At 57.7% G+C, this 20,999-nt stretch overlaps 5 protein-coding genes across 5 annotated transcripts, besides 1 other annotated feature; all 5 read right to left on the bottom strand.

The window, feature by feature from the left end:
- Window positions 1–1,876: 1,876 nt before the first annotated feature.
- Window positions 1,877–2,683, bottom strand: LPMP_352240 (COP-coated vesicle membrane protein erv25 precursor, putative; the record flags this gene model as incomplete). Its single annotated transcript, XM_010704859.1, has 1 exon — window positions 1,877–2,683. The coding sequence occupies one exon, from the start codon at window positions 2,681–2,683 to the stop codon at window positions 1,877–1,879; it is 807 nt and encodes a 268-aa protein (XP_010703161.1).
- Window positions 2,684–3,685: 1,002 nt separating this feature from the next.
- LPMP_352230 (hypothetical protein) lies at window positions 3,686–4,687 on the bottom strand (the record flags this gene model as incomplete). Its single annotated transcript, XM_010704858.1, has 1 exon — window positions 3,686–4,687. One exon carries the CDS (start codon window positions 4,685–4,687, stop codon window positions 3,686–3,688), a length of 1,002 nt encoding a protein of 333 aa, XP_010703160.1.
- A 1,199-nt stretch (window positions 4,688–5,886) lies between these two features.
- Window positions 5,887–6,783: a repeat region.
- Window positions 6,784–8,445: 1,662 nt separating this feature from the next.
- On the bottom strand, window positions 8,446–10,158 carry LPMP_352220 (DEAD box RNA helicase, putative; the record flags this gene model as incomplete). The annotated part of the gene is made up of 1 exon (XM_010704857.1): window positions 8,446–10,158. The coding sequence occupies one exon, from the start codon at window positions 10,156–10,158 to the stop codon at window positions 8,446–8,448; it is 1,713 nt and encodes a 570-aa protein (XP_010703159.1).
- A 1,246-nt stretch (window positions 10,159–11,404) lies between these two features.
- LPMP_352210 (hypothetical protein) lies at window positions 11,405–15,814 on the bottom strand (the record flags this gene model as incomplete). Its single annotated transcript, XM_010704856.1, has 1 exon — window positions 11,405–15,814. One exon carries the CDS (start codon window positions 15,812–15,814, stop codon window positions 11,405–11,407), a length of 4,410 nt encoding a protein of 1,469 aa, XP_010703158.1.
- A 1,241-nt stretch (window positions 15,815–17,055) lies between these two features.
- Window positions 17,056–19,443, bottom strand: LPMP_352200 (hypothetical protein; the record flags this gene model as incomplete). The annotated part of the gene is made up of 1 exon (XM_010704855.1): window positions 17,056–19,443. The coding sequence occupies one exon, from the start codon at window positions 19,441–19,443 to the stop codon at window positions 17,056–17,058; it is 2,388 nt and encodes a 795-aa protein (XP_010703157.1).
- Between the last annotated feature and the right edge of the window lie 1,556 nt (window positions 19,444–20,999).

The raw sequence follows: 20,999 nt of genomic DNA, 5'->3' as shown, positions 1-20,999 counted from the left end.
AGGATTATAACAGCGTCACTCGAAGGCTTAAATAGGAGAAATACCATCGGTATAGAAAACCTCTTGACTTCAAGGTAGAGTGGTACACTCAGTAGCTTCCATGCTTTCTCTCTCTGGCTCACCAGCTCTCTGGAGCTAGCCTTTGCGGATGTCTGCAGGAAGTCACTTCGAGAGCGCCATGTGATAAACCAGAGGGGTTGTGTGTACGGGTTTACTGGGCTGTGTACGCGTGCCTGAGCGAGGAGTCTAGGCGAGGAAAAGGGACAGCGAGTAGTTTTATCGAGACCGTTAGGGTGAGAAAGGTTGTACAGGATTTTTTGTACGTTTCAGGTGCCACGGTTGGCATCGTGTTCATGAACGTGCAAAATAGCGAATGCGGATGCTGATCATCCCCGCGATGCATGAATTTCGTTCACAATGCTGCAGCACTGGAGGTAGAGAGGTGTAGAGCTCACAGCCGCGTCGCATGCGCATCTCCTCCCGCGCGCTTATCCAAGAGTTAGCTGTGTGGCACCGCCACCTCATGACATTACCAAATCACAGAAGAAATCATCTGCGCATTGAACGTATCACTTTTTTTTGGCCTTTCAATTGCCCGTTGTAGAGGAGGAAAAATACAGAGAGCATCATCCGTCGTCATCTGCGTCTCGTGGATTAGTGCTCTGCATTAAGGTGGAGCTGGACTACTCAGCATCTCCTATTTTGCTGCGTTCCTTCGTCATCCCTGCTGGTATGTCTGCCTCGGTCGCACAGAAAGTCACATATACATGGCAGTCGACCTCCTGCACACTGCCTGTACAAACCTGAGGCAAAGCGAGCTAAGGGAGGGGGTAAAGGGCGTTCTGGAGGTGCCCTAGAAGTGAAGTACGCGGCCACCCAGTAGCAGCCGCAGGTGTCCATGTGCCCCTGCCCCTCCTCCTCCGTTGCCGCTCGCAGTGAACGCTAGAGAGAGCAGAGCGGGGGGGGGGGGGGGAGGAGACGGAAACACAGACAGAGGGATGTTGTGCAGTAGCAAAGAACGCAGGAAAAAGCAGTAGAGTGTGACCACTCTACTGTAGCCTCGTAGGAAAAGTGAGAGCGAACAGTGCCGCCGCCCAAGGGCACTGGTTAAAGAAGGTCTCCTCACTGGGGCCGGACCCTACCGTCTCGAGCCAGCTGTCTTCATGGTCCTCTTATCTGCATATGGCTGAAGGATACACAATCCTTCAGCCATATGCACTCACTCACACACACACACACACACACACAAGCAAGACCGAGAGCGTTAGCAGATCGACTTGCGCTGTGCACCCACTCAGGGTTCACAGAAACGTCGACGAGTGCTTCTGCAAAGTAAGAGGAGAGGCGAAGGAGAATAAGGGACGAGCTTTCTCGTACCGCTGTCTCGCCCACCACCCCCACCCACACCACGACAACGAACACTGCCTCCAGTGCCCATTTCAATCACATGGAGGACGATCGAGACTGGAGGAGGACGAGGGAAATGATGAAAACCGCAACAACATACATACGCAAAGGGGAGATGAATGGAGGCCCACTCTCGCACTCACCGGATGCATATACCCCACCAATACCAGCCAGCGAACCCAGTCAAGAAAAAGCCCATCACCATCAAGTTCCTTCAACTTCCGCCAACAAGGACGCATCAGACACAGGAGAGGCATGTACACGTACTGACACACGACCCGCCCTACGATACGACAGGAGTGATACGCGCGCCCCTGACCAACAGAACAAAGTAGAAGCGAGGCGAGGGGCAGAGGGAGGAAAGCTGTAGAAAAAAAAAAGAAGGAGCGTGGGGACGATACGAAAACTCACGCAACTCATTCCTGTAAACACCCTCCTTCATTCGCCGTGATCCCCACTCCCGGCGCTCTCACAGGAGCTTCTTCTTGCGGAGAGTCGACTTGAGGAAGCGAAACTGCATCCAGAGGACGCCGGAAATGATGCCGATAAGCAGCAGCGCACACACCCACACACGGGTAAAGGTGCTCTCCGAAGTCTCACGCATGCGGAACTCCCTTGTTACACTGGTGGTCAAGCCCATCACCAGCTGATCTAACAGCTCCTCCATCGCACTCAGCTCTCGTTCGATGGCTTCCAGGTAGGCGCGCGGCTGCAGGATGTCCTTCAACTCTCCCCCTACCTCCTGGTACGTGTAAACGTCGAGGCCGTCAACCTGACGTCGCTTCTGGATGGTCTTGATGAGCTCCTTGCGGGCCTTGAATTCATTCTTAAGCGCCTGATCCAACTCAATACGCACCTTCACCGGGTCCTTCTCGGAGGCGACGAAGCTTGAGGAGGCGGTGAAACAGATGAGCTGCTCCCCATTCAGCACATTTGGGTTCAGCTGCACCGCGAAGGAGTGCTCACCCTCCATCATCGCCTTATCGTAATACACATTCCCAGTGCTGTCCTTCACGGAAAGTCGGAGCTGCACCTGTGAGGCTGGCGAGGTGGCACTGGCCTTCCAGTCGTACACGCCAGTAATCTGACTCTCCTTCACGTTCTCAATTGTCTCGGAGAAGCACAACGGCTTGCTGTCGACAAAGTGAAAGGTGAGCGCGTGTGCCGACTTGGCTGCCTGGAGGACAAGAAGAAACACAGCAACGAGAAGAAGCTGCCGCGGGAAGTCTCGCAGGCAGCAGTGCACCCGTGCACCTCTGATGGATGATGGCCTCATGGTTTGCTGTTGCTGCAGCGCCGACTCGGTTGCACGACGATGTCCGTCCACTTTTAGAGCAGCTCGACTCTGCTTGACAGGGAAAGAGCCAAGTAGAGAAAGACCGAGAGAAACGACAGGGGAAGCCCCAAATAATAAAAAAAAAACGCTACTTTTGTCTGCGCGGCTGATGTATGCGTGGATGGGCTTGTTCGGTTGTGGAGGTGTTGTCGTGAGGGCGCACAATGCAGTTGTGAGCCCCAAGGCAGTTGCCATCGACAGTCGACCCCCCAAAAAAACGACAAAAGTCCAAAGCCCCCCCAAAAGAGAAGAAACACAAAAAATAAGAATAAATAAATAAACAGACGAGAAAAGGGCGACATCAAAGTGGCAAGCGAGGAGGAGGGGGAGGAGCAGGAGACGCACTAGCACGAGGGGGGGGGGACGATCCAGAGAGAGAAAGCTCTGACGACTCTTGATGGCTCATGACAAGGTTGCAGTCCCTCGTTCATTCCTCCCTATGCGCTGAGCACGTCGCCCATGAGTAGCGGATGCGAGCGTGTCTCTGTTATAGCGAGGAGAGCAAAGAATAGGGCGGGGGCGCAGTTGCTCTGATGATGTACATCGCGCTTTACATGTGTTCCTTACTTCTGTTGTTTATTATCGTATGATGCGTGCCTGTGCACAGGTGTACAGTGCATGGCAGAGAGAGCCGACTGCCTAGCGCGTAGGTGTGAGCTCCTCCCCACCGCGACAGTCACAACGCCCGTCACGACATCCGTCTTGAATAAAATGAGGGTAGTAATCGACCGCAACAAGTACGACTCCCCCACGGCACGCGATGTGGTGAGTGCTTGTCTGAGTGCGTGCATGCATTATTGCTACACGCCACCCCGTGAATCAGATGATCCCAAGCACACACACACACACACACACAAAGATAGAGAGACGCTTGCCTGTGCAGCTTCCACACATATCCTCCACGCCCTCACTGCGCAGTTGCCTCCTCCTCCTCCTCCTCCTTCACGATGACGTACTCCGGCTATTGGCCACACAAATCCTCTCCACCGCCGTCTTCAGCTCAAGGATGCTACGGATCACCTGCAGACGTCCAGAGGCGACAGCAGCGGCATAGAGAGGGGCACTTGCGTTGCTATTCACATCTGTCGGGAGCTCCTGTTTGTCGTGCGCGTACCAGACAGCTCCCCAGCCAAGCTCGAGCGGCGCATCGATGTTCATGAGCGAGTCGTCGACCATGACAAGGTTCTCCGGGCGGAGGTGGGCTTGTTTGTTCTCCACTTCCTTCGCGCTGATTGATTTGCGCAGTGGCGGGGAAGATGCGAAGGCTGACTCGCTGCCCGCTGTTGTTGTAGTGGTGGTCACCAGTGTCGCATCTTCGGCTATCTGGTCTTCAATTGCCTTGTAGATCGCCTCGTAGGCTTGCCGCATTGGCTTGTTTGCAATCACCGGATTCGTCAGCCGCCACTGATCCTCGTAAGAAAAGCCAAGCCACTCCACGTGATCCTCGAAGCCAGCCTCGTCGTCGATGCGGTGGTACTCCTTCACGGGCAACCCTACCGGACGCGGTCGGGTGAATATAGGACGCAGTCCTTGTAAGTCAAGCACTTTGCGTGCATGAGAGCGGTTGGCATTTGTGTAGTAGTAGAGGTGATGGACGCCAGTCGGATGCGGCCCGTCGTACTCCTCTGCATCCTCTCGCACGTACTGCATGCTCAGCAGCATGTCCACCAGCGGTTTGTTATAGTGCAGCTTATCATAGGAGCACTGGTGCACAAAGTCGCTGTACTCCTTCGCGTCGACATTGTACTCCTTTATGTAGCCGTGGAGAGAGAGGCCGTAGTTGAGCCAGTACCTGCGAGAGAGGCACTCAGCCTGTTCGGTGGTCAAGCCGACCCTCTGCTCTGCAAAGGCAAAGATGCGATTGCGCATCTCTTTGTCAAAGCCAGTTTCGCTGTACTCGTACAGTGTATTGTCAATGTCGATCAGCAAAAAAAGCGATACCATGATTTTCGCGCCCGTGAAGTCCGCCCCAGCAAAATGGAGAGGTGGGAGAGAGAAGAAGAAATCGATATGTCAGGCAGCGATGGAAACACCAGCGCTGGTTTCACATTGACAGTCAGAGCGCAGTGAAACGAGGGGAGTACAAATGCACGCAGAAAAGCACAGAAATGGAGTACTTTATGGATTCCTTCTCGATCCTCGCGAGGGCCGGGGCTGCGCGCGGGTCGGCGACTGCGAAGGCAATCAGGAGTCGGAGTTGCAGTATGGAAGTAGGGCGAAGAGGAGAGGGAGGGGGCTGAAGGTGAACATGCACGTACACGCATGTACGTCTTCCATTTCTTCCTCCTTACCTTCGCGACTCTCAGACGATAAGGCGCCCTCGCGTCAGTAAATATATTTCAAACTTGACTCGAGAAGTACTCGGGGCCTCTGGAAACGTCAGGAGGGGTTGGTGGTGGTGGTGGTGGTAGTATAAGAGAGGGAGAGGAGACCCAATGCAAATGAAAGGAGTGATGGCTGAAAGAGATGAAGGGGCAGGATGGCTGATTAGAGAGAATACAAAAAGGGAGCCAAGGCACGCTGGAGAGCGCTATGCGGGGGGGGGGGGGAGGTGGCAGTAGTAATGAGGGAAGCTGGCGCCAGCGTGGCAGTGCTTTCCTATATTTTAGGGAAACGTGTGGCAGCGGTAGCCGCTGCGGCGCAGGTATGCGGACGTGACCCCGCTCAGCGCATCACACGCTCAGTGTGGGTACACACCAGCTTCGCAATTGCGCCGGCGTTTCCTCTCTTTCTCTCTTCCGTGCCTCCTAACTTAGGATTGCCCGTCTCCGAACGACAGATGTAGCGGTAGAGGGTCTCGCTTCTCCACCTTTGCGTTCCCTTCTGGCTTAATGTGCTGTCCCACCACGGCGAGAGAGTGGGAGGAGAGGGCACCACTTACACGAGACAGGGGAAGAGAGGCACACACAGCAATGTGGGCAGACGGGTGGTGAGGCGATGCGCCGGCGTGTACCTCGTCTAGGTAGTAGATGTTACAGGACATGCTCCCTTAAGGATAGCGATGCCCTCACGCATACTTGCAAGGCGCCTGCGGAAACCAAGGCAGGTGCAAGAGGATGGAGACAAAGCGAAGAAGGACTAAACCAGTCGGCCAGCAGGAAGAGGAGGTCCACGGCACCAAGGGGATTTCTCTTTCCAGCGTACCATTGGGCCACGAACAGGCCACCAAACGTACGCACACACACCGTCACAGCCCACCTACGCCTCTGTAGCACTGCGGCTGGGCCCTGGCCGCCTGGGACGAGCCGCCCTGCCGACGAATCGGGCCGTGCGCCTTGACGGACGCGTCCCCGTCCTTCCTCGTCCCCCTTTCACATACGTGCAGCGCGATTGGCGCCAGACGGACTCGGATGGACTGCACGCCGCGACCCAAGCGGGCCCTCTCCAGGGCTCTGCTCGAGAACGGGGGCAGTGGCGCCTGTCGTGCGGGTAGCAAGAGATGTCGACCTGATGCCAGAGAATGGTGACCAGGCTTGCAACCCACGCACTTGGCGTCGGCTCCTCTGATATGGCCAATTTTGCGGGCTTGTCAACTTCGTCGTTGTGCTTCAATTCACAATGGCAAAAGAAAAATGCAAGCAAGAGACACTCCCAACGGTTGACTAGCCTCAGCATTAGTGCCCTATTGCGTCGCAGCAGGCCATTCTTCATTAATGTGTGACCCCGTTCTGAGCTCCATGAGGAGGTAGAGCGAGACTGTAGCGACAGCAACCACACTTGTTCTCCGGGGTCTCAGCTAATCAAGCAGTCTTTGCGGCAGGTCAGCGCCCCAGTACCATTGCCTCACATTCAGCGCAATCACTGTGAGCGAGCGGTTGCAGCCTCCTGTCGCTGCACCTGTGAGAGCACCACTATTATACAGCATCGCGGCCGGCCTTGGCTTGATGTCTGCCCATGCCGCTAGCTTTTGCTTGTAAGAAGAGTCCGCCTTGCAACCCGCCAGGGAGTAATGTCTGGTGGTACACATGACCGCTCCGCACGAGGGAGGCGTGCGCGTGCGGTGCTTCGAAGGGGGTCGATGCCTGCATACCCGTGTGAGAGCTGGAGAAGTGTTGCGGCGACACCGTGGTCCAGCGTACACACTTCCTGTGCCCAATGTGCAGGGTAGCTTTCTCGCGTACTCGCGGAGGGATACAGGCGGGCATGGCGCGGCAGCATTTTGGAGTCGAGGGGCAGGAAATGGGCCTCTTGGAGTGAGCCTCCTTTGTTTGCGTATGTTGGCGTACCCGCGATAACTGCCGCCGCTTTGGCGTGAGAGTGGCCAGGGTCGTGATGCGCGTTTCACCAGCACTGCTCCATCACGCGGCGGCACCGCAAAGTTGCTCTGATTCATTCAGCGCCATGTAGAAAGAGTGAAGAGCCTTTGGCAGACCACACTCCTGCGAGCGCGCTTCCTTCAGCTCGACAAGTCGAGCCGTGGGTACCTTGATAACCTCCGCAATGTGCCGGCCAGTGACGTGAATTGGCTGGAAGTCCACGCCGAGAAGGCATGGGGCAGTGATCCTCTGCCAGACACGCGCGTGCAACAGAGAACGTCAGCTGGTGATGGTCTTGCGCACCAAAGGGCGTGCTCTATGCTTGAGAGGAAGGGGCGCTCAGCTCCACAAAGTGCGCCAATGCTCCGTGCTCCACCCTCCAGAGGAAGAACTGTAGTGTGGCTTCCATGACTTCCTCCTCTCTGTGGAGGATGTGAGGAGTGTGAGGCCATCAGCAAAGAGTGCATGATGTAACACAGCTGCCTTGCTGAGCCTCATACTCAGCGAGTCCACCACAATGATGAAGAGAAGAGGGCCTAGGAGAGATCATTACGGCGTTTCACATGCAAGCTTTGCCCTCTTGGATTTCTTGTCGAAGCGAACACGGGCGCAACAATTGACTGAGTTATCCATTGATTCAGTGAGTAGGGTGTGGGCCTACGCAAAACTTCTTCAGCACCGTGATGGTGGTGCCCTTATATAACAAATCGAGCACGGGAGCGCCGTCCACAAACGCTTTTCCTACCTTGGTAGCTGGCTGGTGCTGGACTACATTGAGGAGACGCCGGTCCAGGGAAGGGAGGGGGAGTCTACGGTAGAGCGGTGCGCACCAAAGAAACAGAACAACAACAAGAAGAAGAAAAGAGCCCAGAGGCACTCGAGGAGGACATGGCGACAACGAAGAGAAGAGACAGCGGCGGCGAGAAGGAGAGGGGGTCACGCTTACAGAGAAGGAGAGGCAACGGACGACACCGTTGTCCATAGCGGGGGGTGGTGGTGGTCTTACGACGCGCATAGAGACACTTACAACGGCAGCCGCAGACCTTTTTACACGTAACTTGCGCTTTATGATAACACAGAGAGAGGGGGGGGGAACAACAGAGAAAAGGCACGGGAAGGAGAGGGGAGGGTGGGGGGACCTATTAATCAAAGTAGCAACACACAAACACACAGGCAGATGCATAACCCAGCACGCCTCACAGAAATGTAAAGGGCAAGCGGGGGGAGGGCAAAGCGAGAGACGGGCGCGCAAAGCGAATACCGACATAGGCAGACAGACAGAGCAGTACACACGCGCGGGGGAGCCGGAAAAGAGTGAGAGAGAAAAAGATTGAACATAATGAGCACCAAGTGCTTCGCGGTCTCATGGAGTCATGCCACCTTCGATGACCCTTCTCTCGTCCTTTCTCTTAAACCCCACCCACCCTTGCATCGCCCTAGATGCGTCTATTGACGGGTGCGCTTGACCGGTTGGGCAGAGTCGTCGTCTTCGCTGCTGTAGTCGAACTTCTTATTCTCTATTGCGCCGCCCTTCATGCCGAATGCCGGTGAGCCTTTAGCATGCGGCGCCAGGCCAAAGTGGCCGCCGCCGCTACCATCGCCAGCAGCGGAGTGGTCGCCCGGCATGCGCATACGTGGGCTGCTGCGGCCGAAGCTGCCCATCATGTTGCGGTTGCGCTTTGGGACGTGATAGCCGCCACCTTGCTCAGCCCACTCGCGCAACCACCCAGGCGCCTCCTGCCCCGCGCGCTCTACCAGCTCCACCAGCTGAAATACCGTCGACGCGTTCAGCTGAGTTTCGTGCTTTGTGATCATCGTGAAGGACGCACCTTTAGCTCCGGCGCGGCCTGTGCGGCCGATACGGTGCACATAGTCGTCAATCTGCATAGGGAAGTCGTAGTTGACAACTGTCTCCAGCTCCTTGATGTCGAGACCACGAGCGGCCACGTCGGTAGCCACTACACACAGTCGCGAGTCCTTGCGGAAGCGCTCCAGGATGAACTCACGCTGGCGCTGCTCCTTATCGCCGTGGATAGCCATGCAGTCCACCCCGTTGCGCTTCAGTTGAAACTCCAGGTAGTCCGCCGTCTTCTTCGTCTTGCAGAAGACGAGCACGCGCTGATTGCGATGGCGCTCCATCAGCCGCTTCAGCTCATCGAGCTTCGCTGCCTCTGAGGTCAAGATGAAGTGCTGCGTAACATCCTTGTTCGCCAGCAGCTCCATGCTACCGACGTTGATGCGCACCCAGTTCTTCTGGAAGCTGGCGGCTAGGTTCTGAATGTCGCGGGGCCACGTGGCTGAGAACATGAGTGTTTGTCGGTCGGGGCGAATTTGACCGCAGATGGCGCGCACCTGCGGCTCAAATCCCATGTCCAGCATGCGGTCCGCCTCATCTAGCACAAGGTACGTCACACGCAGCAGGTTCACGCGCTTGATCTCCATGAAATCGATCAAACGACCCGGTGTGGCCACGAGGATGTGCACTCCCTGGCGCAGCAGTCCGAGCTGCGGGCCCTTCGGCGCGCCGCCGTAAATGCAGCCGCACCGAATGCTCTGCGGCAGCACCTTGATCGTCTCCTGCTCTATCTGCTGGGCCAGTTCGCGGGTCGGAGCGAGGACAATCACCATTGGGCCGTCCCCCATCTTCAGCGGCTCCTGAAGCGCGATGTGAGCCAGGGCTGGCACAATGAACGCTAAGGTTTTGCCGGAGCCGGTCTTGGCCACGCCGACGAGGTCGCGGCCCGACAGAACGATCGACCAGGACTGCGCCTGGATGGGGGTGGGGGCCTTGAATCCCTGCGCCAGCAGCTTTGCCTTCAGGTACTGCGGCACGGTGGTGAGCATGTCAAACTGCGTAATTGGGTTCGGGCACTGGTCGGAGTCGGAAACTGTGATAGAGTTGGCCTGACGCCATTCGTCCGCCTCGCCGTCGCTGAGGTGCGTCACCTTGTTGGCGCCGTGGTTATCTTTTATGCTGGCGGCCTTACGGATCGCGCTGGCGTCGACAACCTTCCACTTACCGGGGACGAGGCTCTTAGTGGACCAGTTTACAGGCGCCAGTTTGCTACCCATCGCACCCGAGTTGTCCTTTCTGTGAGCACCACCACCACGGGACGTGGTGGTGAATCCAGAAAAGGGGCTGTAGTTACGCTCTGCCATGGATACAATCCGAGTGGGAAAAGAGAGATCGGGAAAGATGAGAGTGATTGAGGGGATGTACTTCTTGCGTGATCGCCTACTACGCTGCGTATATGAGCTACACAGCGCGTGAGTCAGTGTGCACGCGTCGGGGGGGGGGGGAGATGAAAGGGGTGAGAAAAGGGGTGCAGGAAGCAGTGAGGGGAAATTTATTTGCTCAAACGTAAGCACGAGACCGAGAAGAGAGAAGGCACATCCTCTTTTCGAGCATGCCCTACCCCAAATCAAGGAAGTGGGCGCAACAAACTGGTGGCACAAGGCAGCTGCGGCCTCTGAGCATATTCGCACGTGTGCCAGTCGATCTGCTACATACGCATGCGTTTGTACACGCGTCAGGTCGCACCTTCACGCACACACGCGTGGATCATTCTCCTTCCGTTCAGCCTTTGCATGTCTTACAAGAATGCGTCAACGGTACTCTGGGGGAGACAACACGGCAACTCATAAACAAGCCACGGTGCGTCGGTGTGTGCGAGTGTGTGTGTGTGTGGGAGGGTGGGGGAGTGACGACGACGGTGATGGTGTGAGCGCCAAAGTTGAGAGAGACAAGAGTAATACTCGTATACAAGAAAATCAAAGAACACACTGACAAGAGCTGATAGAGACGGAAAAGGAAAGAAGAGAGGGAAAAGGGTGGGGGAAGGGGAGAGGAAGGGCACTGATGAAGTCCGGCCGACTGAGCGGGACAAACAAACACACAAACACACACACACACGAGTGTACTGCACCTCACATGCCATGGCAGAGACCTCAAATTAAACGACGAAAACGAGAATGGAGAGGTGAAAGTGTGCGTGTGTGTGCGTGTGTGTGTGTGTGTGTGTGTGGGTGTGGGTGTGTGCGTGGCCACACCAACACACAAGCGCGCACGCGCACCCGTACACCGCAGATATCGCGATAACAGACAGACAAGGAGCTAAAGCCGACCCAATTCAGCATCTAACAGAGTGACACAGAGACAGGGAAAGCGCCTGTTGCCGACAGCAGTACACACACAGGTGCGCATGTCTGTTGTCTGTGGAAGCGCACACTCCGTTTCTTCCTTGAAAAGGGGGGATCTAATAAGAGGAAAGAAAGAAGCGAATTGAAGCCACGGTGTAGGTGAAATGCACCTGCAGAGTAGCGGGGGAGGGGTGGTGGTGGTGGTGAACAGCCCAGAGCGTGTGTAGCATTGAATGAGGAGAGAACAGCCGTTTCCTTACGGAGCTCAAACGACGCAGTTCTCTTTGGCATCCAGCGGGGAACTGCAGTCTGCTCTGCCATCGCGCTTTCCTGGTGGTGCCAGCGTGGATGACGCGGTTGCCGAGCCAGCAGCTCCAGTCGCTACCCCATCCGTTGCTGCTGGCTGCTCGAGGTGACGGTCCTGCTTGCGCTGGCTCAGCAGAACTGCGATCGTGTTGCCGTTTCTTACTTGCATCTTCGCTGTCGCGGTGACGGAGGTGCCGCCCGTCGGGAAGCCAAGCGAGGCGGTGCTGTCGACGCACGTTGGGCGGGTTGGTGTGTGTGGAGTTTCCGAAAGAGTTACGGCTGGTTGGCTGATCTTCGTGGCAGTGACAGGTGCATGAGCAACTTTGACATGCCGTAGTCGCCGCTCCGCTGCACGCACCAACTCCTCCGAAAAAGGAGGTTGCATGCCTAGCCGATCCAGTACCGCCAGCTGTTCAGCCATGTTACCCTTGAGAATGGCCAGCTCCTGCGCCACGGCGTCATGGCGGCGTTGCCAGACCGCAGCCTCCGAAAGCGCTATGTCCTTCTGGGTGCTTGGCGTCGCCGTGTCTAGTTGATTTGGTGAAATTGAGAGCGAGGCAGCTGCTGTGGCGGTGCCATCCAAGAGGTTGGTGCAGGCAACAACCTGGACTTCAGCATCTATACGTGTCTTCGTTGTTGTCGACTCAGCGGCTGTCTGTGCCGCTGCTAACTCCACCTGCATACGGCTCACCAGCATGTGCAGTTCTGCGCACTCCAGCTCCCGCGCCTGCGCCTTCGCCTCCGCCTCAGCTGTGCGCGCCGCGGCAGACGTCGGCTCGAGGCGCAGCCTTGCACTCTTCGCCTCGGCACGGCACAGAGCCTCCTCGATGTACGCCTGCTCTTCTATGCAGTCGCCGTCACTATACAGGTCGTCCAGTATCTCACTTTTGCGAGTGGGGCAGGCGGCAGCAGCGGCGGTAGGTTCCGCCGGAGAGCAAGTCCCATCATCGTAACGGAGGTGCGCTTCGTCATCTGCGTTGCTGCTGTCTGCGTCGTCGTGATAGCACTCACCTACCTCACCGCCACCACCGGTGTACAACGAGAGCGTCGGTGCCTCGTAGTGCTGCCACACCTTCTCACTCCCGTTACTGAGTGACGGGCGTATCGGTGACGGTGACGCGGCCGAGAATGGAAAGAGCGTGAGCTGCACGTACGGATGCTCCTCACCTTCCACCGCCGCCGCCGACCGCAATTTTCGAGCGCTGGCGGACTGCCGTGTCGAGATGACCTGCCTGCGCGCGATGTCGTCTGTCGCGTCACTCACAGCGGCCACCGCACTCTCTGTCTCAGTGCTTGCGCGAGCCACGCTACTGATGCTCCACGATGCTACGGCATCGCCGCAGCCATCACGTGGTAACGACGAAAGCGCCATCCTATCTCCCCTCTGCCTGCCATAGGGAAAAGGTATGAGGTCGACGAGCACAACGGACGAGTCTTCCCCAGGATCGTCATGCCGCATCAGCGACTGCCGCACCACTGGCACCGCGGCGCTGACTGCCGCGTTCCGCGTAGATGTGCTACCTTGAAAAGTGGTACAGAAAACTGCTCGCTCACGCTCAGCACGGCTGGCACTCTTGATCGCGACGACACCGACTTGCTGCGGAGCGCTATCTGAGCGGTAGGCCGAGGAAGCGACAGTGTGATCGCTATAGTTGAGTCGCGGCTGCGATGATTCGCTGCTTGCACTGCACAGTGACACCATAAGCGACCTGTCGGCGTCATTTACAGCGACAGAGGTGTCGGCTGCAGCACATGGCTCACTCAGCGCACCTTTCTGACAGTCCAATGCACCTAGCAGATCCATGTCAGCACTGACATTGTCCTCCTCCGCCATCTTATGACAAGATGAAGAAGAGCTGACGACACTCACCCTAACATCGCCATCTACGGCTGCAGTCGCAACCGTGGCAACAGCAGGCGCCACAACTGACACGACCGCGTCTGCCAGTGCCTCTGATGCAGACGAAACCCACAGGGGTGATCGGCACAGCGATGAAGACACCACCTCCACGCCGGCGCTGGTCGTACAGAGCTCCAAGGCAGACTGTCCCGGCGGAGTGTTGATGCTACTTAGCTGCGGTTGCCGCTGCGGCTCAGCGCCCGGTGCTACTTCTGAGAAGCTCGGTACCACAACGCCTGCATCCAGCGCCTCCCCCTCTTCAACAGCTGCTGCTACGGCAAACATGGCATCCATGGCAGTAGAGCGAGAAGGGGACGGCGACGGGGTAGGCGGGCACAGCATCCGCGGCGGTGGCCTCTGGCGGCGCGAGGTGAGCGGCATGCGCGGTGGGGTTGCGGGGAAGTCGACGCTGAACACCGCAGCCCCTGCCACCCCTGTTGAGATCCCTTCAGCTGTCGTAGCAGTCGGCATCCCCTCTACAACCGAGGACTCTAGAAGAGGTGAATCGGAAAGACCAGGGCAACGCCGATGTTCCTCTGCTCCGACACCAAGGCGACAACTGTTGTTGTAGTACACCTGCAAGTCTGCCATCATGAGTTCTTGCTGGTGCGGTGAAAATACCTCTCCTTGCAGAGACGGCGCTGACGTGTTCGGCAACGAGAGCATTACTACGCCAGCAGCGCCCTGCATGGGCTCGCCATGAGAATGCGACGTGCTGTTGGCAGCACATGGAGTGCAGAGAGTGGCCACCCCTTCCATGCTGTCGCGCGGTTGTCCTTCGGCAGGCGGCGACGCTAGCGGACCCCCACTAGGACCAGTGAAGGTGCCACGGGAGCCATCCCAGCGCAAGGCCTTCGCGAGCTCAGAAATGCGTGCACGTCGGTCTTCCGGTGGCTGTAGCTGGCGCGAGAAGAATTTATACGCTGCCGAAGCCGGTGCAGGAGACTCGTTGCCGAGCGCCCGTCCACTGCGGTGCGCGTTGAAGCTCTCTGCATTACCCACGTCCGCCTGGCTGTACCGTTGGCGCACGAGCCAGTCATCCTCTCGCACACTCTTCATCGCGTCGGCGTCTGCTGCGTCAGCGGTTGGGTTGTGGAGGACCGAAAAGGAGGAGGAGGGATTCCTGTGTCGATTCACTGGCCGGTTAGCCTCAGACTCCTCTTGACTTTCACCGTCACTCCTGCGGAAAGACGGCGTGTTGCCGCGGCTGGCTACACCGCCATCACTATTGGCACCCGCCACTGTGGCGCCTACATGGTGATCATGCCACCGCAGTTGCTCCGCCATCTCCCGCATGGCGCTCTCCATCTCAGTGTCGGCACGCTTTAGCTCAGATGGAGAGGCCACAGACAGCGGCGGCGGGCGACGGTGAACATTCTGTAAGGCTTCGGTCTCGCCAGACTCCTGTGCGATGGGGTCTTTCAGAGACCCCTCTTTCGCCTGCAGCGCAGGTGAGGAAGAGCGCGAGGTGCCAGCCCCCGGGGCCGATAGCGCCGCGTCATTCATATCGGATTCGACGACATAGAGGTGTTGCAGCGTGCCACGAGATACAGCCGGGGCTTCCAGGTTTCTCACTATTGGCGCTGCAGCGGCGCTATCCTGGTCATCGTGCACAGTGTCAGGTGTTGTCAGTGCTGTGACTACCCCTGCTGCGAAGTCGGAATCTTCGACGACGTCATCAGTTAGTGTGGGTGAGAACATTGTGCCGGAGTCGGTGTACACGAGCTGGCGACTTGTACGCGGTAAGGGATTCGTCTGGGCCGCGTGCTCGAAACACTGACTTGCTGCAGCGATGGTTGAGTGTTTGTTTTGTTCGCGGCTACTGATGTGAGGAGTACCATAGGATGTGTCCCCCTCGTCTACTTCCTCAGAACCTATCCGATGACTCGTCGCGTGGTTAAGCTCCCTATGACTGTGAGCGACCCAGCCGTCGTCACTATTTGGAATCAGCGAGTCACTACTACTCTTGTCGCCTGCGCCAGCCTCGGCTTCAGACGAGTTGCAACCCGAACTGCGAAGCTCTGTGCTGAGACGTGACTCAGGTGAAGTGGGCTGCCTTGCCGTTATCACGTCTCCCGCTTTCCCCTCCTCTTCCTCCGTTCTGCCTCGCCTGCACCGCGGCCAGTGCTCAGTGTGTATCTCAGCCCGGCGTGGAGAGGGCACAAGGCTGTAATCAACCTCCCCCTGCTCGTGCACCACAGATGTGTCATTGACATCCTCGTCCTCGTAGCCAAGCCGCCACTCCCCGTCATGACGGCCGCTGTAATTGCCACCGTGCTTGAGGTCGGCGACGGTGGAGTCGGTGGACTCCGTGAAGGACAAAGAGTCAAGCAGCGTCTCGTCCTCGGGAGAGCGCCGTGTCGGTTGGTGGAGGTGCTCCTCTACCTCATCGTGCTGACGGCGTGATTGAAATGGGGACGATAGCGGAGGCTGCTGCAGCTGTCCGCGCTGAAGAGGTGGAGCACTCATGATGGTCTCCACGCTAACGGTCTAGTTACTGCTTTACGATTGTTACCGCCCCCACGTCAAGAAACGCGCGCCTCCCTGTACGTACGTATTGGGCGCTTAGGGCGGTGTAAAGCAAGAAGTCTGGAGGAAGACGACGTAGAAAAGCGACTTCGCTGTGTCGCAGCGGTCGTGTGAGATGCCTAAGCGAAAAGACACGGAGACACAAGAGAGGCCAAGTGATGCCAAATATGAAAGAAAAATAGGCGAGTCAGAAAGAACGCAGCAAGCACAGAGGTAAAGGAGGAGGGTCCGGTGGATGGGGGATGGTGTCTACCAGAGAGGAGGGGAGAGAGAGAGACTATGCACATGTGTGTGAGTGAGTGATACGTGATGTGTATTCTCCGGCCCTTTCGTCGTACCCAGTGTCACTCGTTGTAAGTGGAAAGGAAATCTAGGTGTGCGTATTATGATGCCTACAAGTGGACTCGACGCCACTGGGTTGAGGAGGTCACGGTGGCGGTGTGTGTGTGTGTGTGGAAAGGGCGCGACTGTTCCCTTGCGGTATGCGGCACTCTCAGTGGTTCTTTTTTTCTCTGTGCTAGTGCGAGTGAGGGGGGGAGGGGTGAGGGAGGCAGTGCACTTCTATACGTGCGTAGCAGCCCTCTACTGTACCCACGATCGTTATTGGAGTGCGCGAAAGGACCCTTCAGTGGTAGGCATAAAGACCGAGCGACGAGAAAAAGGTAAGTCAGGGCCAGCAGAGAAAAGAGTTGTGGCGAAAGGGATAGAGAGGGTGTGTGATGGTATGAGTAGTAGAGGCGAGGGGAGGCGGCTGGTGCGCAGTGGTTGCCTTGCATCGCAGCGGCTCAACAACTCTGAGGGGTATGGAAGGTGCCCAATAGCCGCTCCAAAGTGATATCAAGCGGACTCCGACGCATACGCGAGTGCATGCTAGCCAGAGACAAGGAGCAGGATACGCGCGGGCGGGAAATGGGAGTCCGCAGACTAACCTTCCCGTTCGTCTTCTCCATCGTGCCAGTTCTGCCTTGTCGCGCGCTGGGTTTTGCAGGGTTAAAAGGCGCCTTTACTCCTCAGACAACTGAAATAGCTGAGAAGAGAGAGAGAGAGAGAGCGAACCTGCTGCCGCTGGCGAGCAGCCGTCCGCATCAAGGGCACCCCAACTCTCTTTTTTTCTCAGCGTGTCGCCACCCCCCAGACGTCTTCCCCCACCACGCCTCGCGCCACTGCACATTTAGCGTCGCTTACGCGCCATATGGGGAGGACGATAGCATCGGTGGTCGGGCTGGCGTCAACGAGTCGCAGATGGATGGGAAGGGAAACAGGTTCCCCACTAGCGGCGTGGACATGCCGGCAGCGTGGGTCGTGGCGGCCCCATCGAGGGCGCTGTGGCTGCAGTCATCCCTGTCACCGCGAGCATTGTTCTTTGTTGAGGGTAAAAGAGTAGTAAAGGCCGCGTTGGGGGTAGTGGAAAGCGGTGGGCCTGCCTCACGTCCCAGCAGGGACGGCAGCACCGCCTCCGTCTCTCGCAAGAGTCGCCGCAGCTGCCCAGAGGGCGACTCGTTGGCGTTGTTCTCCTCGCTGCTGCACTGGTCGACATCAAAATGGGGCACCACAAAGTTCCAGGACGAGGTTGAAGGCGCTGAAGAAGGCAAGCGCCACCTCCGCCTAGCAGGCCCGTGCACTTCGTCCCGAGAGGTCGATGTGTCATGGGTGTTACCGTAAAGGCGCGCTCCGACAGCTTGAAGGCGCTGCAGTTGGAGGGCCATAGAGCTGGTGAAGCGCTCCGAAGACTGTTGGAACGGCCCGTGCATGAGTGAGAGGTCCTCGGCAGCGGAAGTGGAGTTCCAGTGGTACAGCCGGCGCGCCTCGGAGCTTAGCGCAAGAGTTGTTCGCTTTGGTAGAACCACAGCGGTGGTGGCTGCAGAAAGAGAGGGAAAGGTGCCACTCTGGGCTGATACAGGCATGTTGTTTGATGATGCGCACGCTTGCGAGCATTCAGAAGGAGCTAAAGCAGCTGTGGCAACACGACAGCTGCCACTGCCTGAGGAGGTCCCCAGGGGTCGCGGAGGTGCGAGGCAACGATGCAGTAACGGGTTGGTGAGGTGGATCTCGTGTAGCAAACGACGACACTCTTCCAAGGCTGGATAGACGTAGCGAGGCAGGTAGGGCTCGGCAGCCGGTGACGTTGGCGATCCAGTCGCAGGGGCACTAGCAACGCCACCAGAGGACCTCGTGCTCGGTGTCAAGCTTCTGGGGGTCTTCCCTTGCTTCTCCGGCGCTGGCCTGCGTAATGGCCCAGCGATCGGCTCAGGCTGCAGTGCTTGGAGCATCTTTCTTGCAAGGTCGTATGGGGCGTCAAAAAATGTGTCCCCGTCCTCCCCTTCGACCACATTTTCTTCCTCTCTCCTACCACAGGCGCAGTGAGGGGAGTAACGAGGTAGTGCCACGAAAGCCCCTTCCTTCGTCTTTTCCGCTGCGTCTGAGTGGGCGGGCGACAGTGCTGAGCTGGCAAATGGAGTCACCACTCGCGCATGCGAGATTCTCGCGCAGCCGCCTGCGGAAGCGTTGGTCGCTGCTGATTCGCCGCTCTCCCCCACAACAGGAGACGCCACCATCGAAATCGTATGGGGGCGACAGGAGGAATCACGTATTGCGGGGTTGTGGTAGCACGTCGCCAACTCTGCGAGCGGCGCGGCGGGGTAAGGCTTGTTCGGGTCCCTTTCAGCGCACTCGGCTGCAGTTGAGGCACTGCAACAGGACGAGAGCGTTAACAAAGGGGACACCACCTTTGCTCTGCCGTGGGCACGCCAGTCGGAGAGGGACTGGGACGAAGAGCGCTGCAGCTGCCTCTGCGCCAGGAGATGCAAGCGACAGCGTTCCCTTTGGCTCGCCTGCGTAGCAGGCAAGCGCTTACGCAAGAGTGCAGTGCCATAAGACGGCTGTGCTGCCGCCATCGCCGTCGTGGCCGCAGAATGCAGCAACGATGACGACGTTGCAGCAGGCAGAGCCTCATCTGCTGGCCTTCTATGCGCAAAACTGGAGCGCGCCGTTGTGCCGCTGACGTAGAGGTGGTTAGGGGAAGATGATGCCCGGCTTGGCGCCTGCGTGCGCCTCGGGTGCTCAAAATGAACCGCATCACTTGCAGCGGGCACTTTTGTGGCACCTGTGTCAGTGCTGAGACGCGACCCAGGCCAAACAGTGGTGCCAGTCGGAACGCATCGCAAAGCTTCCACAACCGAGTGCTGCTGACGATCCTTCTTGGGCTGAGCAGCGTAGCTGTCTCGCAGCATCTCTGAACTCAGTGCGTCACCCACCATACTGTGAAACGATGGCGCCAGTGTGTGAGCCAGAAGGAGGGGTGGTGCAGGCGTCGACATGGCCACGGGCAGCACATTGGTAGCGCCAGGCGCAGAGGGGTACGCGACGCGGCTATGCTGTGACTCTGGAGCAGTGGGTCTACCCACAGCAACGGAGGATGTGTGTTCATCCCACACACCGGCGGGGGTCGCCGACGTCGCCGCGGAAAAGGGCTGAAGAATGACGTCGGCAAGAGAGTACGGCTCCGGCAGCAAAGGGGCGCGCTGCGTCTGCAGCGGGGATAGAGGACGTATAAGCGGTGAAAGTGGCATCTTAGTTCGGCCACGCAACACAGTCGTGTCGCAGTGAGTGAGGGTAAAGAAAAGGGAACGAGAAACCGATGGGGAAAACGTTCTGCCTGTTCTTTGATGAATTGTCGTGATCACAAGCGCGCCCGAGAGAGGGAGAGTTCTTGCTGACTGACTCTTCTATGGGTGTGGTCTTTTGTTGTATGTATGGTGTGGTGTCTCCTCATACACACCCGCCACGACACACGTAAATACGAGCGTAGGGGAGGGGGAGGGGAGAGGGGGTTTGGCTTGTGGTAGGGGGACAGCAACGACGTAAGATAGTCTCCCTCTCCGTACACAAGTGAGACACCTTTGCTCTGAGCTTCGCCCGTATGATAACATCGACGTCCAAAGATGATGACTTCTTCACAGAGCGAGAAAAGCGCGCCACTACGGAGGCTCTCGAGCTGAATGGGGGGAACACACCGTGCAAGAGACGATACGCTACACAGAGAGAGAGAGGTAGGTAGGTAGAAGACAGAAGGAAAAGTGAGAGGGAACGAGCAGAGTTCCGCGAAATGTGTCTGACTCTTAGAAGTGTGATGCGTAGAATACTGGCACCTATGTGGATCCGTATCAGAGCCTCACCAAAGCGAAAAGGAGAGAAGAGCGCGCGGTTCCCCTATGCTTCTGTCTTGTGCGCGGCGTCTCCCAAGACCGCTGGGGGGAGGGGGGAAGGGAAAGGTGCAGGCTGCAGTGGCGGTCTGCAGGTGCCCCGCATATAGAAGACAAGCGTGCTCGCAGGCATACAGTCCTGGGCGGCCTTCATGTGCGCGTGTGTGTCTAGGAGAGGGGCATCACACAAGCAACGGCTTCCCTTTGCGCGGATTTCGGCGTGGTGAGGAGGCTGCGACAGGCTCGCCCACCATTGTTGTGGCACCATCCAGCATTGCTTGAAACATACGGGGGTGCTGAAGAGGAACTGCACTGCGCGGAGCACCGGGCCCTTCGCTGTCGCGCTCTCCGTTGGTGAGATCACCAGTGCTAGCCGCTGCACGTCGGCTACCACCCCGGGCCCAAGTAGGGTTGGCACAGACACGCTGCCGCGTGAACTGCGACGAAGCTGCATCGCACCATCATGCGCGGCCTCATCCAGGTGGTAGAGAAATCGGTGCATCTCTGCATTCACCTCCAGAGACACCCACATGGTCATGTTGAAGGGCTCCGATAATAAAAGCTGAAGAGCGCACCTCTCGTGCTGGTAGGGTCGCACCACAGACACGCTACATTTCCGCATCACCTGCGCAAGCACCGCTTCTGCCGTACGTGCACCCTTCGCTCTCTGCAATGATGGAGGTCCAACTCGCGAGGGCACGATGTCAGCGCTCTGTCACCGTTGCTGCCGTCACAAATCATTACCAGAGGCGGTGGGCAATGCGATGGAGAGCACGGCGCTGTCGTGTCCGAGCACTGACTTCACCGCATCCTCGGTGATGAGCTGACATTCGTCCTTCGCAGCAGTTGATCACGTCGCTGCTTCTATCGAGGTGGTCTCGAGTGCTTTACTAGGAAACAACGCAACTTTAGCGATGCGACTG

The sequence above is a fragment of the Leishmania panamensis genome (genome assembly GCF_000755165.1).
Source record: "Leishmania panamensis strain MHOM/PA/94/PSC-1 chromosome 35 sequence".
Lineage (NCBI taxonomy): Eukaryota > Euglenozoa > Kinetoplastea > Trypanosomatida > Trypanosomatidae > Leishmania > Leishmania panamensis.
Note: the sequence above shows the minus strand (reverse complement) of the source record. Positions and strands in the feature narration are given on the sequence as shown.